This window comes from Tetrao urogallus, assembly GCF_951394365.1.
Source record: "Tetrao urogallus genome assembly, chromosome: 4".
NCBI classification, from domain to species: Eukaryota; Metazoa; Chordata; class Aves; order Galliformes; family Phasianidae; genus Tetrao; species Tetrao urogallus.
In genome coordinates, this window is record NC_136817.1 from 69,227,626 (window position 1) to 69,245,733 (window position 18,108).

The window sequence follows — 18,108 nt, forward strand, 5'->3', positions numbered from 1 at the left end:
TTTGAAAGTTGGGTGAAGTGGTTTCATTCAGCCTCTCCAGAAGTCACAGACTGCTGTGTGCAGGGCTGCCTTTGAGCACAGATACTCATCCTTTTCTGTTTTCTGCAGCCTGCCAGTGCAATGGGCACAGTAAGTGCATAAATGAAAGCATCTGTGAGAAGTGTGAAAATCTGACAACTGGCAAACACTGTGAAACTTGTATCTCTGGCTACTATGGTGATCCTACTAATGGAGGAACATGCCAGCGTAAGTGATGCCTGAATTCTTCCTTTGCTGAATGCTATGGTGTTTTATTGCTCTTTACTCATTCCTCTTCTATCTTAACTGAAATTATATCCCAATAATACATTTCTTTCCTGCAGGCAGGGCACCATCCTTGCTTCTTTGCATCCAAGATGCAGAAATAGCTTGATGAAGTTCTTTGACTGGTGTTGCACAAGATTAAAATGATTTTCCCCTCCTTCGTACAATTCGAATGACCACACTGAAAAATGAGTTAGCTTTGGTGTTTGACAGTCCTGTTTTGAAAAGAAATGGTGTTAATCCCAATGTCTTGGACAAATTTCCGCTTATCTCAGTTCCACTTTCTATTACATTTGCTTAATGTGTTGTGCATTTATTATTATGAATGCCTGCTTCATAAAAGGATTGCCGTATTTCACTGAGGAGTTGGCTGGGTTTCAGTTGAGGATTAAGTGATCTCTGTTAAAATTGCGTTTTAAGTTTGTAACATGCTTTCGGTCTCTTTGGCACAAAGTAATTTTTCAGTTGTGTAAGATCCAGTTAACAAAAATGGAAATAATTCTTTCTTGAAGGACCCGTACAGTTTCCTCCAGTAATACTGAGAAATAAACTTGTGAGATTTGGAGCTCTGTCCTCAAACCTTTCAACAACATTCAGAAGTTGTGTAGCACAGTAGCGTGGGGACACCAGTTGTAAACCAACATCCAGCTGTGGTAGAGGATATGCAGATGAAAGAGAAGATGCTTCTTGCTCCAAGGAGCTTTAATGGAATGCAGTTAGGTGGAGTAATTATAATATGACACAGTGATGGAAAGAGTAGAGCATAAATTGCATTGTTGGGGGTGAGAGTTGTATCAGCAGTTCTGTGAAATGAATGTGAGTGGTTTGTAGGCACCCTGGAAGAAGTAAGTGAAGGTCATTAATGAAGAGACACTGAGGACTTCAGGTTGCTCGTTCCAAATATGGAGGCAATCCAGGGGAAAAAGAAACATTTGGAAATCCATCTGTTTGCTGGAAGCAGCATCATCCTATTTGAGGAAGATGAGAGTCAGCAGCTGGAGAATGCATGGAGGCCCTCAAGTCCAAACTGAATGGGGCTGTGAGCAACCTGGTCTCGTGGGAGAAGTATGCCTATAGCAGAGGGTTGGAGCTAGATGATCTTAAAGGTCTCATCCAACCCAAACCATTCTATGATTCCATGATATGAAATTGTGACAGGCAGCTCAGTGTTCCTGGTACAAAGGAGAAAGTGCATGTTTGACACTTGTATTTTACAGTGTTATCTGCAAGATTAAATACCGCTGATATTCTTAAATCCGTTTTGCATGAAGATAATTTGAAGTGCAGGAATGAATAAATTGAGGCTGAGCTGGCATGAGAAAATGTACAATCCTGCTCTGAGCATTCAGATTTAATCATTGCATCACAGTGTGCCTTTTTGTATTTGTTGCATTTCTGTGCTTGTGAAAACTCAAAAGTAAGTTACTTTAGACTCTTCTGTGTGAGGACTGTCCAAAAATAGTTTCTTGTCGAGATAATGTATGATAGACTGAAGTCAGCCAGATGCCTGACAGAGAAATTAGAAAATGTGTTGGGAGACTTTGGAGCAGCATTCATTCGCTGTCTGATGAAACTGGTAGCTCATGTCAGAAGTGCTTTGCTCTCAAGTGCTTTGGGCCCAGGTTTTTAATTTGCTGTGATTTAATGCTGTTTGCTGTGATGGTAAAAGAACGAGGGAAGCAGGAGGGTGGGCAGCAAGACCTGTGTGGGACAGAGGAGGTAAAGCGAGAGGAAATCATCATATCTGATGCAGCCAGAATGACTGCTGTTAACTTGGAAGTTTTGCTCCATGAAAAGGATTCTGGAGGGGAGTGCTTCGCATGAGGATCAGCTGATGGACAGGGGAGCAAACTCCTGCTTTCTCTCTCATTTAAGCTGCCATCTCTCCTTCTTTTCCCATTAGTGATGTGCTGATCCCACTCTTCTTGGGCGTGGGTGTGCAGTGCTGTGTGCTTCTCTATTTGGGAGGAAAAAAAATCGTGAACTAATACAATCATACAATCATATAAAAAACCAGATGGTTGTTATGGTCCTTTTCAACCCAGGTCTTTCTATGATTCTGTGATTTGAGAGCCCGTGGTCACATCTGTTCTGGAGACAGTTGTTGACAGAATCATAGAATCATAGCCAGGGTTGGAAGGAGCCACAAGGATGATGAAGCTCCAACCCCCACACCTCAGGAAGGGCCACCAACCTCCACATTTCATAGCAGCCCAGGCTGCCCAGGGCCCCATCCAACCTGGCCTTCAGCACCTCCAGGGATGGACGGGGCATCCACAGCCTCTCTGGGCAGCTGTTCCAGCACCTCACCACTCTTTCTGTCCAGAACTTGCCCCTGACATCCAATCTCAATCTTCCCTCCTTCAACTTCAAACCATTTCCTCTTGTCCTGCAGTTATCTACCTTTTCAAAGAGTTGAAATACCATGTCAATGAGCAGGCATTGAACACTTAGTGGGAGTTCAATTCAGGGGTCATAAATATCCCCAAAATGTCAAATATGCAGGACTGGTGAAACATGGGTGGGACTATTTTCAATTCTGATGAGATATCAGGAGGCTGAGAGACGCCGTAGGGTCAGTAGTAGCCTTTCAAACATGTAAGGCTGTGCAGAGTGAAAAGCAACAGAGGAAGAGGAATAAGAGTGAATAGAACTAGATGCCTTTTCCTGCTGCTCTGTTCCACCAGGGCAAGTGAACTTTGCTATCTCACTTGTGTTTAAGAATTGTTAGCAAACTGCTGTTACCTCTGAAGGAATTGTTTGCGTATCATCACATTTTTTTTGCAGAGCTGGGCAGATAATAACGAAGCGGCAGGCAAATCACTGCTCAGCAGTTGCTTTTAGGAAGTGCCCAACGTAGAGCAACATTCAGGAAGGGCAGGAATTGCAGTACATCAAATGTAAAAATAGCTGCAAGGTGCTTTCACTGCATTCAGGATTTTTTTGAAATTTCTGATTAAAGTTTCCCATGAAAATATGCTGGCAGTAGATAAGGAAGTTATTAGCAAGAGAAGGGAAGGTGCTGTTGTGCCAGCAATCAGATTGCTGCTGCGACAGCGCTTCCACGTGCATCTGCCAAGCGTTTGCTGGTGGCACAGTGGTGTCTGTTCCCTCTGGGTGCTTGGGAACAGAAGCACTTGTCATGGGAAGGTCGATGAGATGGTGGTTGCCATAGGGGTGCTGAAGAGTCCCAAAGGCAGGAGGAGGTGATGTGATCCTGTTGACCATCTCTGGATGAGTCAGAGACTTAGGGATTGTGAAGAAGGTGGAAAGAGGCTTGCTGCAAGGCAGGTCAGGTTCATTGTTAGGATTGCACAATCCAAAAGTCATTTTTAACAACTGTGACATTCTGCTTTGCACTGGGGAGGACACATCTGGAGCACTGCGCCCAGTGTTGGGCTTCCCAGCTCCAGGCAGACAGGGAACTGCTGGGAGAGTCCAGCAGGTGGCTGCAGAGCTGGTGGGAGACTGGAGCACCTCCTGATGGGGGCAGATTGAGAGCCTTTGGCTGTTCACCTGGAGAAGAGAAGGCTGAGAGGGATCTGAGCAGTGCAAAGGTCAAGTGAATAAGGCCAGGATCTTTTTGGTGATGTCCAGTGAGAGGACAAGAGGGCACAAACAGGAACAAAATCCATCTGAACATGAGAAAGAACTTCTTGCCTTTGATGGTGGCAGAGCCCTGGCACCAGCTGCCCAGAGAGGTGTTTTAATCACTTTTTTTAGAGATACCCAGACCCACCTGGATGCTTTCCTATGCAACCTGCTGTAGGGAACTGCTTTAGGGGGGTTTGGACTGGGGGATTTCCAGCGGTCCCTTCCAACCCCTATGGTTCTGTAGTCCAACAAGGTTTCCTAGTGCGTTTTGTTAATAGTTTGTTTCCAACCTCTTTATGTCCTGAAAAGTCAAGAGAAAATCTCCCTTCCCTGTGCATCTTCCAGTCCTTTACTGGATGATCTCCAGTAATGGGACTCATAGGAAAATGTGTGAATAGGGCTGTTGTTCCAAATAGACATGTTGGGATGCTAAATCTAGCCATAATTTTGTGACTAATGAGTGAGGAAGGACCAAGTGTTAATGCTCAACATGCTGTTGTCTGCATCTAAACAACACACAGCTTGGAACTTCTCCTTATTTTTACATGCATTCTTGTTGAATATTGAACAAATTTCACTCAGCTTATGTATTGCAAGGCAGAAGGAAGTAGAAGACATACTCAGTAGTATTAAGAATTATTATTTTTTCTAGTGCCACTAATGAGAAGTGTGTTTGCTTCATGGAATACAGTGATTTTGTCAGATCTTCACTCGTCCACTTGCTTCCACAATAGCCCTTTGTGCCTCTTGCTATTTTGTTCCGTGGTGCTGCTAGGAAACCACTCATCCACAGATGAGAAGCACAATTAAGCATCTGTGATACAATAGAGCTTCCCTTACATGCCAATACAAAGGAGGCATCAAAAGGATTCATAAAATAAGGTCCAAGGTGGGCAAGAATATTCGGGATGGGGACTTCATCTGAGAACCTGCTGGTACATTGTGGCACGTGCCTTGAAGTGCCTTGACACCATCCTTTAAACCATGCAATTTCAGCAAGCTTAGAGAGCACAAATGAGGGATCTTTTCTTTATATCCTTTTCCCACTTCTCACGGCTCCAGGTGCACACATCTTCCAGGCCATCACCAGAACAAACTCTGAAAGGCACCCACGGTCTGGGAGGAGTTCTTAGATCCGTTATTCTGACTTCGATTGAAGTTGACTTCAATGACGACTTCTGTTGTTTCATTTTTGCTCCTATCTCCTCTACTTCTATGCAAACAAAGCTTTCAGAGTGTGTCAGCACGAGTGTTTCGTTGGAAGCATATCCACCATCTGCTGGGGGACCCACAGCCATCTTAAACTATATTGGGGTTTGCCCCCCGAAGTACTCAAAGCACAGGCACCAAAGATCTCACACACTGCAGATGCACTTCCTTTAATTCTCTCAACAGCAGATTTATTTCTTACAGAAGCCCCAAAAGCACCGGGAGCTTTGCTTTGCTAGCAGAGAATAGAGATCACTGTTTTCTCTTGGGTTTTGAGTTTAAATGAAATGTGTTAGCGAGCCCCAAATAATTTGAAACTCTGCCTTTTTCCTACCCGTTATGATATCCCTTGTGCTATCTGGCAACACGAGAGGAAGTTAAATAGATTTTGGAGGCTGAAGAGAAGCATTCGGATTGTGGTTTCATACAAAACGTCGTCCCTGGAACCATTCCGTCATCTGGTTCTATTTTTAACAGCCCTGAGAAACCAGAGAGCACCCAAAGAGTTTTTGTGTACTCGTTAATTGTTGACTTATCACCATTTGGATCTAATTGCTTATGAAGTGTGTTTTGCTTTCTTCAACCTTGCACCCTTTTCCCACCAGCTTGCAAGTGCAACGGCCATGCCTCCGTCTGCAACACCAACACGGGGAAGTGTTTCTGCACCACCAAGGGAATCAAAGGAGATGAGTGTCAACTGTGAGTTCCTTTCACTTTGTTGTTCAAAAGGGCCGTGCTCACGCTGGCACAGAGCCCCCACGTGCTTTAGTGACTGTATTTATGATGTCTGTGCCCATCTCTTCCTGCTGACAGTTGACTAAATCCATTGGCTGTGCAGCCAGCTGTGCTTCCCCCAGGGAAAAGCAGGAACAAAATGATTGCCTGGAGATTTCCATTTTAATGTTTCCATTGGGGATGTCGTGCAGAATGGATGGGAGGAAAAATAATGCCTCCACCCCATAGGATGTGCACACCGTTTTGCTTCATCCTTAGTTTAATCTTTCTAATTGGGTTGATTTTCACTTTTTCTTCTGGGGGAATATAAATATGTCTGAAATAAGACTTCGACACTGGGGCATTTTAATGGAGCTGTTTCAGAGCAGCGAATTTGCTGGAGGTTTCTCTGCAACACAACAAAAATGCTTTTAGTGTAACGTTAGTGGAAGTAATTTCATCTCAAATAATTTCATTGGCGGGTTTATTTTTAAAGCACTGCATTAGCAAACATGTGGAGGACTGGATCCTGAAACGGACATAAATGCAAATGGAAACTTCAGATTTTGACTACAGTAATACAGGTCCATCCATTGCAAAGAGCTATTAGACACGTTCCAAGTGAACACAAAGTTAGTTTCCTTAATTTTGTATTTTAGTTTAATTCCGTTCTAGTTTGTTTTGCAGGGATCTGGCAGATTTGGGTAATTTCTTCAGCAGCTCAGTACAGCTCAGACGTATTTTTTACTTTTAATTGCATGGTATTATTGGAACAGGTGTGTTTTCTGATTTTCAGCATCTGGGTATAAATAGAACTGGGGAAAAAAAAAATAAATAACCTTCAAAACATTTGTTTTCTTTAGGTGCGAAGTAGAAAACCGCTATCAGGGAAATCCACTTAAAGGAACGTGTTACTGTGAGTACAGTTGGGATTGTGTTTGTAGATAACAAATGTTTGACATTTAAAATATCCTGTTTAAAACTCACTCACCACAGATCAGCTTACAGTCCCAGAGATTAAGGCCGAGGCTAGAAAATGCTCTTTTAGAACTCCTGCTTTCACTGAAGAAAATCAGTGCGCTCTTCTTGATGCCTCTATTGGACTTTCACAGCAAATCTTTGAAAATTTCTCACGTGGCATTCAGATGAATGGTGGTTTTCTGGAAAATACTTGGAAATATATACCTAACAAGTCAACATCTGAGCAGGTCTGCAGATTTTTTGTTAGTGGAACACGCTATTTTTTATTTATTTTATTCCATGTTAGAGTGAGTAAAGCTTCAAAATCCCCACATTTCCTCTGAAATGAACAGTTGGATTCCTGTGCAGCTCCAAGGTACTTTGCCAAGGTTCAGATTGCCTAAGGGAAACTCTCCAGCTTCTATTTGCAAGTATTAATGATCAGCACATTGGCAGGCAAGGAGAGATATCATTTTAAATTACATAAAGGTACGATCTCGAGCAGTGTTTTTGTGAGACACAGAAGTTGCCAACGTGCCATATTTAACAAATTTAAATTCCATTTATGTTGCAAAGCAAGGATGCGACAGCAGCTTGTGACAGTCACTTTGCAAGGGTAACTCACCACGCTGATGCAATTAGCACCAAGCTGGTAAAGTGAGCAAAAAGAAAAGTCAGAAATGCATGACTCTCACCGGAGCAACTCTCTGTGCTGGTCGGTTTCAGTCCCACCAGGTTCTCTTCTTGCATGGAAATTTCTATTTAGTGCTTTGTCAAAGTTGAACATAGACATTGGAGGGTTGCCTAGCTCGTGTCTACCCAACAGAGGGTCCTAGGAGGCATTAAGAGGAAAATAATAACAAGAGTTTGTCCCTTTTGTGTGAAATCACAGTGGTTGGACTCGTTCATATCAGCATAGTGACTCCTAGGTGTTCTCTTGTGCTAGATGTGCCTTAGTAATATTATGCTTTTCTTTGTGGTTCTGTTCCAAGACCTGCAGTAACTTGCTGTATGCATTCCTTACAGATACTCTTCTCATTGACTACCAGTTCACCTTTAGCCTTTCTCAAGAGGACGATCGCTATTACACAGCAATCAACTTTGTAGCAACACCCGAAGAGGTAAACTTTCTACTTTCTCCTGAAATATGGAGTCACAGAATGGGGACTGGAAGGGATCTTTAAGATCATCTTGTTCCAAGCCCTCTGCTGTAGGCAGGAACACCTCCCTCTAGACCAGGTTGCTCATAGCCCCATCCAGCCTGGCCTTGAATGCATACAGGGAGGAAGCATCCACAAGCTCTCTGAGCAACCTGTTCCAGTGTATCACCACCTTCACAGTGAAGAATTTCCTCCTAATACCTAGTCTACATCTACCCTCTTACAGTTTAAAGTTATTTACCCTCTTCCTATCACCAAATATCATCCTTTGGCTGTGTGTTTGTTTTCCATGGCCATAGAAAAAATATATATATACTGTTGCAAGTACTGGGAGTCTCCAGCTGTAGTCTCCTCAGTGTGCCCAGTTCCACAAAGCTGCACGAGAGCTGTGCTTGGCCATGAAATTTGAAATAGTCATGGGAAAATTTCGTACAAGCCACAGTCGGTTTGTTACGGTTGTTTAAACAACTGCTGAGCAATTCTAGCTTTGCTTGTTGCTCAGCCCATACCTCGTATCTCTATTCTTCTTGTTTCGTTTCATGCACATGACTTGTTTTGTTCTTTATTACGTTCTCCTTGGGGAGGAAAGTACTGCTTTCAGAAAATGGAAGTAGTTCTGCAGGCTGTCGTTTGCTTAATGTGATGATACTTGATGTGTTTGCTTCGTATAAATAACAAACTCCAAGATTATTTTTCAGGGAGGCTTTGCTAGGAAACAGTACAGCGAAATTGCTCGTCTTAAAAACTGTGGGTATTTCTGTTGATCTGTATTTTGTTGGTTTTTTTTTTTTCTCCTCTAGCAAAACAGAGACCTGGATATGTTTATCAACGCATCGAAAAACTTCAACCTCAATATTACTTGGGCAACAAGCTTTGCAGGTAAAATTGGAAGTGATCTAAGTTGTTTGGTAGCTTGCTTCAGTTACCAGTTTTTGACACATGCAAATTTTGTCTTGGAAACATCTGCTTTAACCTGTGAACTCGCTGTGTGACGTTCTTTAATGCTGTGCCTTCGGGGCAGGAGTAAAATGTTAAGAAGAGGTATATTTTTCCATCTTAATAGCGTGTTTTGGGAACAGCAGAGGAGAGCTAATTTAATTTTTAGTAATGCAATATTCTGGCATACAGTGGTTTTGATAGCACAGAGCAGCTTAATGTGGTCGTGTTTAGATGAATAGTGAATTTTAGAGCATTAGGATTCTGGGTGATTGGCCCTTTTTATGTGTCATTTGAAACATGCACTGAAACGTGGTTTTTTTGTTACTTCTTAACATCTGAAAACAGCTGGCACGCAGGCTGGGGAGGAGATTCCTGTTGTTTCAAGAACAAATATAAAGGAATACAAGGACAGCTTCTCCAACGAGAAGTTTGATTTCCGCAACAATCCAAACATCACCTTCTTTGTCTACGTCAGCAACTTCACCTGGCCAATAAAGATACAGGTAGGAGCTCTTTGCCTGTGTGCAATTATTCCTATGTGCTTTCCCTTTCTCATGAGCAATGTGGCAATTCAGCTGTGCTGCATGCTGTCCAAGCCGAAGCAGCTCTCGGTGTAATCCTGCAGCAGACTTCTACTGTTCCTGATTAAGAGCACAAGGGTTGTGTGTCTGCTATTACCTCAGCCCACTGGGTCTGAAAATGGGCTGTGAAATCAAGTGGGATGCTTGTTTATTTACTGAGCTATGCTCTATTAAGGGCTTTGACTTTAAAGGTGCGGATATGGATTCTGAGGAAAGCAAACAAAGAGTCATAGCCACAAAACCAAGCCTGGTATGAGAAAACAGAGGAAATGTTCTTACTGTCTCTTTTTAACATCATGTTCTTTAAAGGCTCTGCTGGAGGGCCATCCCTCTTTCTCCTCATGCTGCCGGTGGTACCTGCAGAAGAAGGTGATGCTCATTCTTCCCCTTAATGCAGTGCAGTCAGTTAACACACATTGCCTTAGGTGTCAGGCTGTCTGTGGTGATAATGCTAAAGCTGCACAAGCAGTGGCTGAAGCTCAGTGGATCATGAAAATGCTCGTAGATCACAGAGTGCAGTCACAGGCACTCTACAACTGCTGCTGCAGCTAATAATTCAGGGCAGCCTCGGGCACCTGCTTGCTCTGGGCTAATTCAGGTATCAACACAGTGTGCTCAGAGTGATAGGGGGTCCCTGTGAAGGACAAAGCTATTGCTGGGTCTGGAACAGAGATCACAAACAAGGCTCTGTGTGTTTGATTAATGCCTTTTTGAAGAAACTCGGTGAAATTGTAGGGGATCAAAATCATCCTTCTCCACCCTTATTCAGCCAGTGAAACCAGTTACTAAGTGAAAGCTGGAAACTTCACGTGGATTTGCACGGTATTTTAGACACAATTATTGCACAAACTCATCATTGGCATCAGTTGTTGCACAAAGTCACCATTGGCATCGCTTCCAACAAAGACAGCACGTGTTACCATGTTGAGTAAAGAGGTGAGGTTCACTTGAGAAGATGGCATTAAGCTGTGCTGATATTTTTCAAGTTTTTTGTTCTGTAATTTTTTGAAAATATTAAGAATACTTGTGAAAGGCCCACATCACCTTCTTGTAAAGATAGCAGTGTTTAAATGCTTTGGAGACTGTGGTGTTATTTAGAAAACGGTAAATTTGATCCCCTGACTTTGGATTGCAGTTTGGTTCCTTTCAATATTGCTTACAGTATTGATAAATATTATCTAGTTTCTGCTTTATAGATTGATAAAGCCCTGAGTTTTAGATGTGAATGAGTTTGGAGAGCTGCAAGTTTGTCACTGGCTGCAGAAGCAGCAAATAGTAAAGCTGATTGTTTCCATTACGGATTAGAATTGCTCTCAGGACAGTCCTGTGTACAAAGCTGGGCACTTGCTCTATGGCTGATGTAAGTTTTCAGGCTTCTCTTTTATCACATTGATAATTGCAGGTGTCAGGAAGAAATACATGATTTATTTTCCAACTTACATGTTCACTGATACAGATGTTGACTGTTGGCCTTCCATAATGAGTGCTGGACTGTAGCTTACAATGAATTCTTTATTTTGCTATTTCTGATTGCAGAGCTGTGTGTGAGCACTTGTAGGTCTTTAAGAACAGTGCTGTTCCTGTTCCTTAAGCTTCACTGTGATCAGTCTGGTCTCCACCCTACCTGTGCTTACAGTTTTGGTCAGCCTCATTTAATGTTATGTGGCTCAGCTCTCACCATTTCTTTGTGCAGCGATGCTTCTGTGTCTTTAATGGACTTTTCGAGGTCCTTTTATGGCAGTAACTTGTGTTCTTCCTTCTCATGCCTTCAGTGGTTAATAGTCCTTATTCATTTTAACATGGCCTAATATACTCAGCTCCTTCACATCCTTTATTTCCAACTGATGAGCTCCCTGACTGGATGGCAAACATTCTTCTCCATCCCTAATAGCATCATAAAACGTTATCCTGCTGCTGTTACTGCATAACATTGCCAGTCCTGAAGATCATCTAGATTTTCTTCAGTATTATTCTTTCCTATTTACTGACAATCCCCTTCAACTTTGTCAGCAGAACATTCTTAACACACTTTGTCTGGGGTCTGCCGTTAATAAATATATTGTTCAAAGCCTGTCCAACTCAATCCTTGAACTAATTTCTGCCCACCATCTTTATCTTACCCAGGAATTTCCAGTGCAGCCTCGTACTGAAAGCCATAATGAAATTAGGTGATGGCTTTAAGCTGTGCCAGGGGAGATTCAAGATGGATATTGGGAAGCATTTATTCTCTGAAAGAGTGGTCAGGCAGTGGCACAGCTGCCCAGGGAGTGGTGGGGTCACTGTCCCTCTGGGTGTTCCAAAACCACGGGGATGTGGCTGTAGTCATGGTGGGGGTGGATGGGTTGGGACGTTGTGGTCTCAGTGGTCTTTTCCAATTAATGATTCTCTGATTCTGTGTAACTTGCATTATTTGAGCTGCACTTCCTAAGTCTATACAATGTTTTTACAGGCAGAAGGCATTGGGTCGGCAGAACACAGTTCACCACTGCCAACTCATGACGTGTTCCAGTTATTGTTCTTCAGTTATTGCGTTCAGACAACCTTGCATGCTGTGGGAATGGGATATCAGGATTCTCTCTCCTCCTCTAAACACACTTCACGTTTTCTGCAGCCCCATGCTTGGCTGTAGATGGCTCTGACCACCTTGTTACCATTCCTTTTGGAGTGCAGGGATGAGTGCTGTCTGCTTTCACTGACTTTGACCATAGGAAAACATTTGTGTTTTGTATCCATCTCATTCTCTGTTTATAAGCTCATTCCCGTTAGGTGCTTGGCCTTCCCGCCCATGTTCAGTGTCCTTGTCCTTAATGAATGCTCTAATTCAATTGTAAGATTGTAGCGGATTGATTTTAGCCTCCTGCCTATCCTTATAGCATACCCTCTCCTCCTTCCCTTTATATTTTCCTTTTCTTACACAACTGAAGCATCTCTCCCCATTTTGTTTGTGAGTTGCTGAGGTCTAGCACAGCTTGACATTCAGCAGTTCTTGTTTTATCTCTGTACCACTCACAGCTTCTAAGACATTGCTAATGAATCCCATCCACTCTGTAGTTTGTGGATTCTTTAATTGTTCTTAATGTCCTCTTAGAGGTCAGTTCTCAGTTAGTTTTCAAATAGTTTTGTATGTTTTACCTGATAGAAATAGTTAGATGGCTGCTTTCCCCTTCCTTGTCTCCTTGGTCCACTTGATTTTAGTGTCTGACTTAATTTCTCACTGTTAAAAAGAGTGAACTTTGATTCTTTTACACCACCTACCTTCCTTTATCCTTAATTTAATCTGAGTGCATGTGTGTGCATTCAGTCCAAGCTAATATTATATCACCAGCTCTCCTTAATATCCTTGTTACTTGCCAAAATAAAGTCCAAAATATTGTCAGCTGTTATTGGCAGAGAGACATTTTTTGCAAAGAAGTCTGGCAGTAACAGCACATCCAGGAATATATGGTCCTTACAATTACTCTTAACATATGCTCTTCAGTTCATAGCTAAGAAATTAGGTTCCCCAAACTGCTGTTTTTCTGACTTCTTTCTCTGGATACCTGTTGGTGTCTGCACTTAGGAGGGTCGTCCCATCTTCACACAGAGCCTACAGCCATGTAGACCTGCTTTTGTCTGGTGTCATGCTGTACCTTTGGTCCATTCTCCATCTAATATAGCCGTGCTCTTATATCTGATGCCACACAAAAGCTTTATTGCACTGGCTGCTAAGACACTCTACAGTTTGTTACCACACCTCTCACACCAGCTAGCAGTGCTCCTTTACTCCAATAGTTCTTCTCCATGCTCCCCATCTTGGTAAGAGCAGCTGCTGAGTAGGAGATGGTATTATGGAAAGTTACAGCTTCATATGGAGAAAAAACTAGGGAAAATATAGTAAGAAGTATATGTATGATTTATCTGCAGGGCTTGTAGTGTCCTTTCAGGTCTTGTGCAATCTTCCACAGTGGATTGAGCTGCCCTCAATTGCCCTTAATTGCAATCTGTATTCCTACCTGTCCTTTCTATACCTCTGTCCTATTTGCTTTATTTTTTTTTCATAAAGTGTGAGCTTACTGTACAAGTTCATCTTCAATCAGGTAAAATAGAAGATAACTCAAGATATGGATTTCTGGAACAAAGACTTCCTCGCAATTGATCCTTGATTGGGGTTCAGTGCAGGATTTAAGGTAGAGCCCCAGGATGACTGCTCACCTGGTGACCACTCTGCTTTCCTCACTGCTTCTTCAGGGCTTTTATCCAGCCCTTTCCTCTATTCCTTCTACTAGTTCTTTTTCTAAATATTTCCTCTGCAGCTTGGATTTGGTCCTCCAGGTCAAGAAGACTTGTTAATTAAAGCTACATGTTGCAGATGGCCAGGATGCAAACTGGTTTCCTTATCTCAGAGACTGCCACCTACAATTCAGCCCGTTGCAGTTGCACTCTTCAGCTTTTTGGAGCTAGAGAACGTGTTTCAATTTACCTTTGGAAGCGAGAGTGTTTTTAATATAAGCAGTGTGATGCTGCCAGACTGCTGTTGGGAAATGCAGGGAAATATTCCCTCCTTGTGTGCACATCACCTTGCAGCACACACATTTTTCTGTGTCTGTCCCTGGGCAGTAAAGTATATCCAGCTGCTCGTGATTGAGGTCTGTCTCTCCTTTCCTCTCTTGCTGCCTTGCTGAGTGAGGACTTGGGTATAAATGCTCTTTGTGTCAGAGATAGCTGTGTCCCTGCCAGCACCAAATTCTGGCTTTTTTTTTTTTCCCTCCTTGCTCCACCTCTCTTCAAAACCACTTCAGTTTGGATTTTTTTTGTTAACTACATTGGTTTGGGATGTCTCGCCCTCCCTGCCTTCTGACTCGAGATGATTATTTTGTAAAAGAAGCAAAAGCTGCAAAATGCAGAGAGCCTTCAAAACTCAGCAATCTGCTTCCTACTAACTTTGTCAGAGTAGTTTCTGCTTATGAAAGCGACATTACGGAGCTCCTTTAAAGTCTTAGCTTGCCAAGCTTCCCTAAAAACTCAGGTAAGGACTTGTCAAAAACGTCTCTGTATTTCCCCTCTCTGCTTTGCAGCTCTTTCTGCTCCTGCATGCAGTCCAACACAGCCATGTCATCTTCAGAAGCATCGTGCAGACCACAGCTGTTCACCCTTCTCTCTTTTGCTTGGAAAGCACTGCCTGAAGGGTTCCTTATCTGCCAGTTGAAGCAGTGCATCTCTTCCCTCCCTGCTTATTTTATGTACTTAATCTACGTTGCATGTTTTGTTATTCACTCAAAATGTATGTCTTTAAAAGATGTAGAATGTTGCAATAAGGAGCAAGGAAATTTGCTGCGGTAACTTGAGAGCAACTTCATGGGTTTTCATTTCAGGTGGCATTCTCTCAGCTCTCTGGGATGTGAAACTGAAGTTCTAGATCTGAGAAGTAGCTCGTGGCGAGAGCTGGAAGCTCTTTGATGCTTGTATTCCTGCTGGCAGTGTGTTTATTTACATGGGACGTGTCGCAGAAGTTGATCTCTCCAGAGTGTAATGGGTCAAAATTAGTTGCTAACGGAGCTAACTTCCACCCCTCCAGTGGCTCTGAGCTCTGTGCCATTACAGCTCCGTCCTGTTGGAGCTTTCTTCAACTCACTAAATATGAACTTAGAATCATCAAGGTTGGAAGTGACCATGAAGATCATCCAGTCCCACCATTAACCCATCACACCGTGCCCATTAACCATGTCCAACACAACTTGTGGTTCCGCCTTGTTTCTTACCCAACTTACTGCTGTTATTCTCATTCTGTCCCATGTGATTTCAGGCTTTGCTCTCCCACAGTTCAGATCCACCCTCTGTAAAGCTTTTTACATAGATTGCTGCTTGCTGAGTGCGTGTAGGAAGCTTAGGAGCTGATTAAGAAAAAAACAACCAGTTTGTAATTGTGTCATTAACTGGCGATTGCCTCCTCTCTTTCTCTCGTGTTGGTTGAAGTATTTTAATTTGAACGTGCTTAAACGTTAATTATAAGCCAAATGTTTCAAGGGACAAAAAGAGGTGAAGGAATTTTACAGCCTTTTGCATACAAAGTAAGCAAAATCTCATTGCTCTGCAATTCATCATCGTGTTGGGCTTCGGGAAAGTGTCACCGTGCTGACGCAGCGTCACCGCGTGCGATGCTTGGAGGAGTGCTGCCATGGCATTAAACATCACCCACTGTTTGGGGCCTCTGCAAGATATGAGGAAACTTTCAAGTCACTGAAATTGCTGCCTTCTAGCATGATTTAATAAAGGCTGTGCTGGAAAAATAGCTAAAATTGCCTCTGCTGCCTACATTTCTTTAATTTCGCAAACTTCAGCATGGGCTGTTGAAGCTTCTTTCAGGGTTCCTCCAGCTGATTTATTTCACAGCTGAGGGTCTATATAGTCTCTCCTAAAGCTTTATTCCCTTCTATGCTGAAAGTTAATGGAGTGTGGATAGCTTAACTCAGTCACATAATGTGTTGTCATAATTATTCGGGATATTTCAAACAGGCTGTTTACAGTGATAGGAAAATGTTTGCAAACCCACTCAAAATGTTGAACTGCTGCATAGTTCATCTCCTGAAATTGTGAATGGTGAACCGAAAGGTGGAAACAATTCATCTCTGTTAAATTGATGGCTGCTTTACACGGAGCTGCCAGAAGTTCAAGCACAGGAATTGTAACAAATGGCAGAGCCAGCCGAAAATTGAGGACAGCCTGAAATCTGCTGTAATTAAATCAGACTTTTATTTGCAGAGCTTGCTTTTGGTGATAGGCCAGATGACTGTCACCAACCTGCACGTGTAGACTTATGTGTCCACATGCTTCCCTGCTGCTGTGTGTGCAGAGCCCGTATGGTGTCCCAAGATGTAAGCTTCTCCATGCAGTGACATGCTGTTATTGAATGATCTATGACTCATAGAATCATTACAGTTGGAAAAGACCACTAAGATCATCAAGTCCAACCATCAATCCATCACCACCAGCCTCGGACCTTCCTTTGGTGCTCTCCTGTCAGCTTTTCGCATTGCTTTTGCTAAATTACTGTTGGCATAACGTTACCAGGTTGGCTGCGTCCAACTTCTGAAGCAAGGTGCACGTCTTGGTGCTCCAGATAGAGCAGAGTAAGGTTTCACATTGATATGAAAATATGTTTGCACTCAGAATGAAGTTTAGTGTTTTGGACCAGTGGCTACTGCATCTGCAACCTTCTCTTAGCATCATAGAATATCCCAAACTGGAAGGGACCCACAAGGATCCTCAAATCCAACTCCTTCTTCCCTTCGCTGTTGCTCTGAGGGAACCAACTACATTCTGTTTATTCCTGCACATCAGAGGATTTCTGCTCTGCCTTTCATTGCAGCTGAACAGCTTGCTGTGGGGTTGTATTATTTTTGCTAATGGCCTCCTTTGACCTCTAAATCAGTTCCTACTGGTTTACATGCATTCTCTGAAAACATGTATAGGAGCGTAAGGAAGCAGATTCCCTGTGTGTCTGTTTGGCATTGCAGAGCTGGCAATTACGAGTAAATGTGTCTTTTTCTTAAGCCAGAGGATATTTCCTGTGTTATTATGTAGGCAAAGTTCACATGGAGCCATATGCTGCTGTTGTCAGCTGTATTTCAGAGCAGAGAGGAATTATAAAGTAGGCTGAGGTTCTTGTAAGGAATGGCTCTCTGGCTGGGTGAAGCAGGCTCATTTCCCCTTATGCTGAACAAGGCTCTCCAAGTAGGAAAGAATAGCCAGTGTTTTATAAAGTGCCATGAATTATATTCCCAAAAAGCCTTTGCAACCTTCAGACAAAGCTCTTACTCTCATCTCTATCATCATTAGTTTAATGCCTCACGGTTCGTGTGCCTAGCAGAATGCAAATACTAAATTCTTCCACGCTCTTCTTTTTCAAAGGAAATCTTCATTAAAGCAGATTTAGATTAAATTTCTTCTTCTGATACCCGATTCCCCATCCTGCTATTTGTATTGGCGGCGTTGCCCATAAAACAGGTGGTTGCCATTAGTGTGAATCATAATACCACTTTCAATTAAGCCTCAATTTGACTTGCCATTCAGTGCTTAATGTGTGTCAGAAAGCGTTGTGTTACCTTGCAGAGTGATGGATGAAGCATCAGCGCAGCCAAAAACAGCATTGGGGTAACTCAGCTCCTGCCAGGTGAGGAACGTGGGACCCCAGGAATGCTGCATCCCATGCTTCCTTTTAGTTGAGGCCTTCCACTTCTCTAAGGTGACATGCATACTGCTCATGATGCTCTCTAGGGTTCCCTCTTTGAGGTTTACAGCCTAACTAAAAGGCTTTGATAACGCTGGTAACAAGGCAGAGCAAAGATAGTGTTCTGGAGTTAAAAAGCAGAGTCTGTAACTGACTCTAATACCCTGATGTGTCTCTGGAGGAAACATTTGATATAGGGCGTAAATATCCCTGAGGATGGATGTGGCCCGTGGATGTTTCCAGCCTTTCTGTAAATTAATGTTCTGTAATCAAAAGCCACGGGCTAATCGAATGAAAGCTCTCCATAGGGTAAAGGAAAAGAAGCCTTTGTTGTTGGCCAAAGAGAATAAAATACGTACAGATAGGTAGGGATTGCTCTTATAAAATAATTAGGTTGGTTTGAAGCCTTCCTGAGGCCAGTGATCTTTCCTGCCAGGTCCTC

At 42.8% G+C, this 18,108-nt stretch overlaps 1 protein-coding gene across 1 annotated transcript in view; it reads left to right on the forward strand.

Annotated features, from left to right (window-relative positions):
* Window positions 1–18,108, forward strand: part of ATRN (attractin) — a gene marked incomplete at both ends in the record, with an annotated part of 142,828 nt that overhangs the window by 72,377 nt on the left and 52,343 nt on the right. The window contains 6 exons of the mRNA XM_079534709.1: window positions 109–246; window positions 5,712–5,805; window positions 6,684–6,736; window positions 7,807–7,901; window positions 8,741–8,819; window positions 9,225–9,382. Of these exons, the coding sequence (XP_079390835.1) occupies window positions 109–246; window positions 5,712–5,805; window positions 6,684–6,736; window positions 7,807–7,901; window positions 8,741–8,819; window positions 9,225–9,382 (617 nt within the window). The remainder of the gene's footprint in view (window positions 1–108; window positions 247–5,711; window positions 5,806–6,683; window positions 6,737–7,806; window positions 7,902–8,740; window positions 8,820–9,224; window positions 9,383–18,108) is intronic.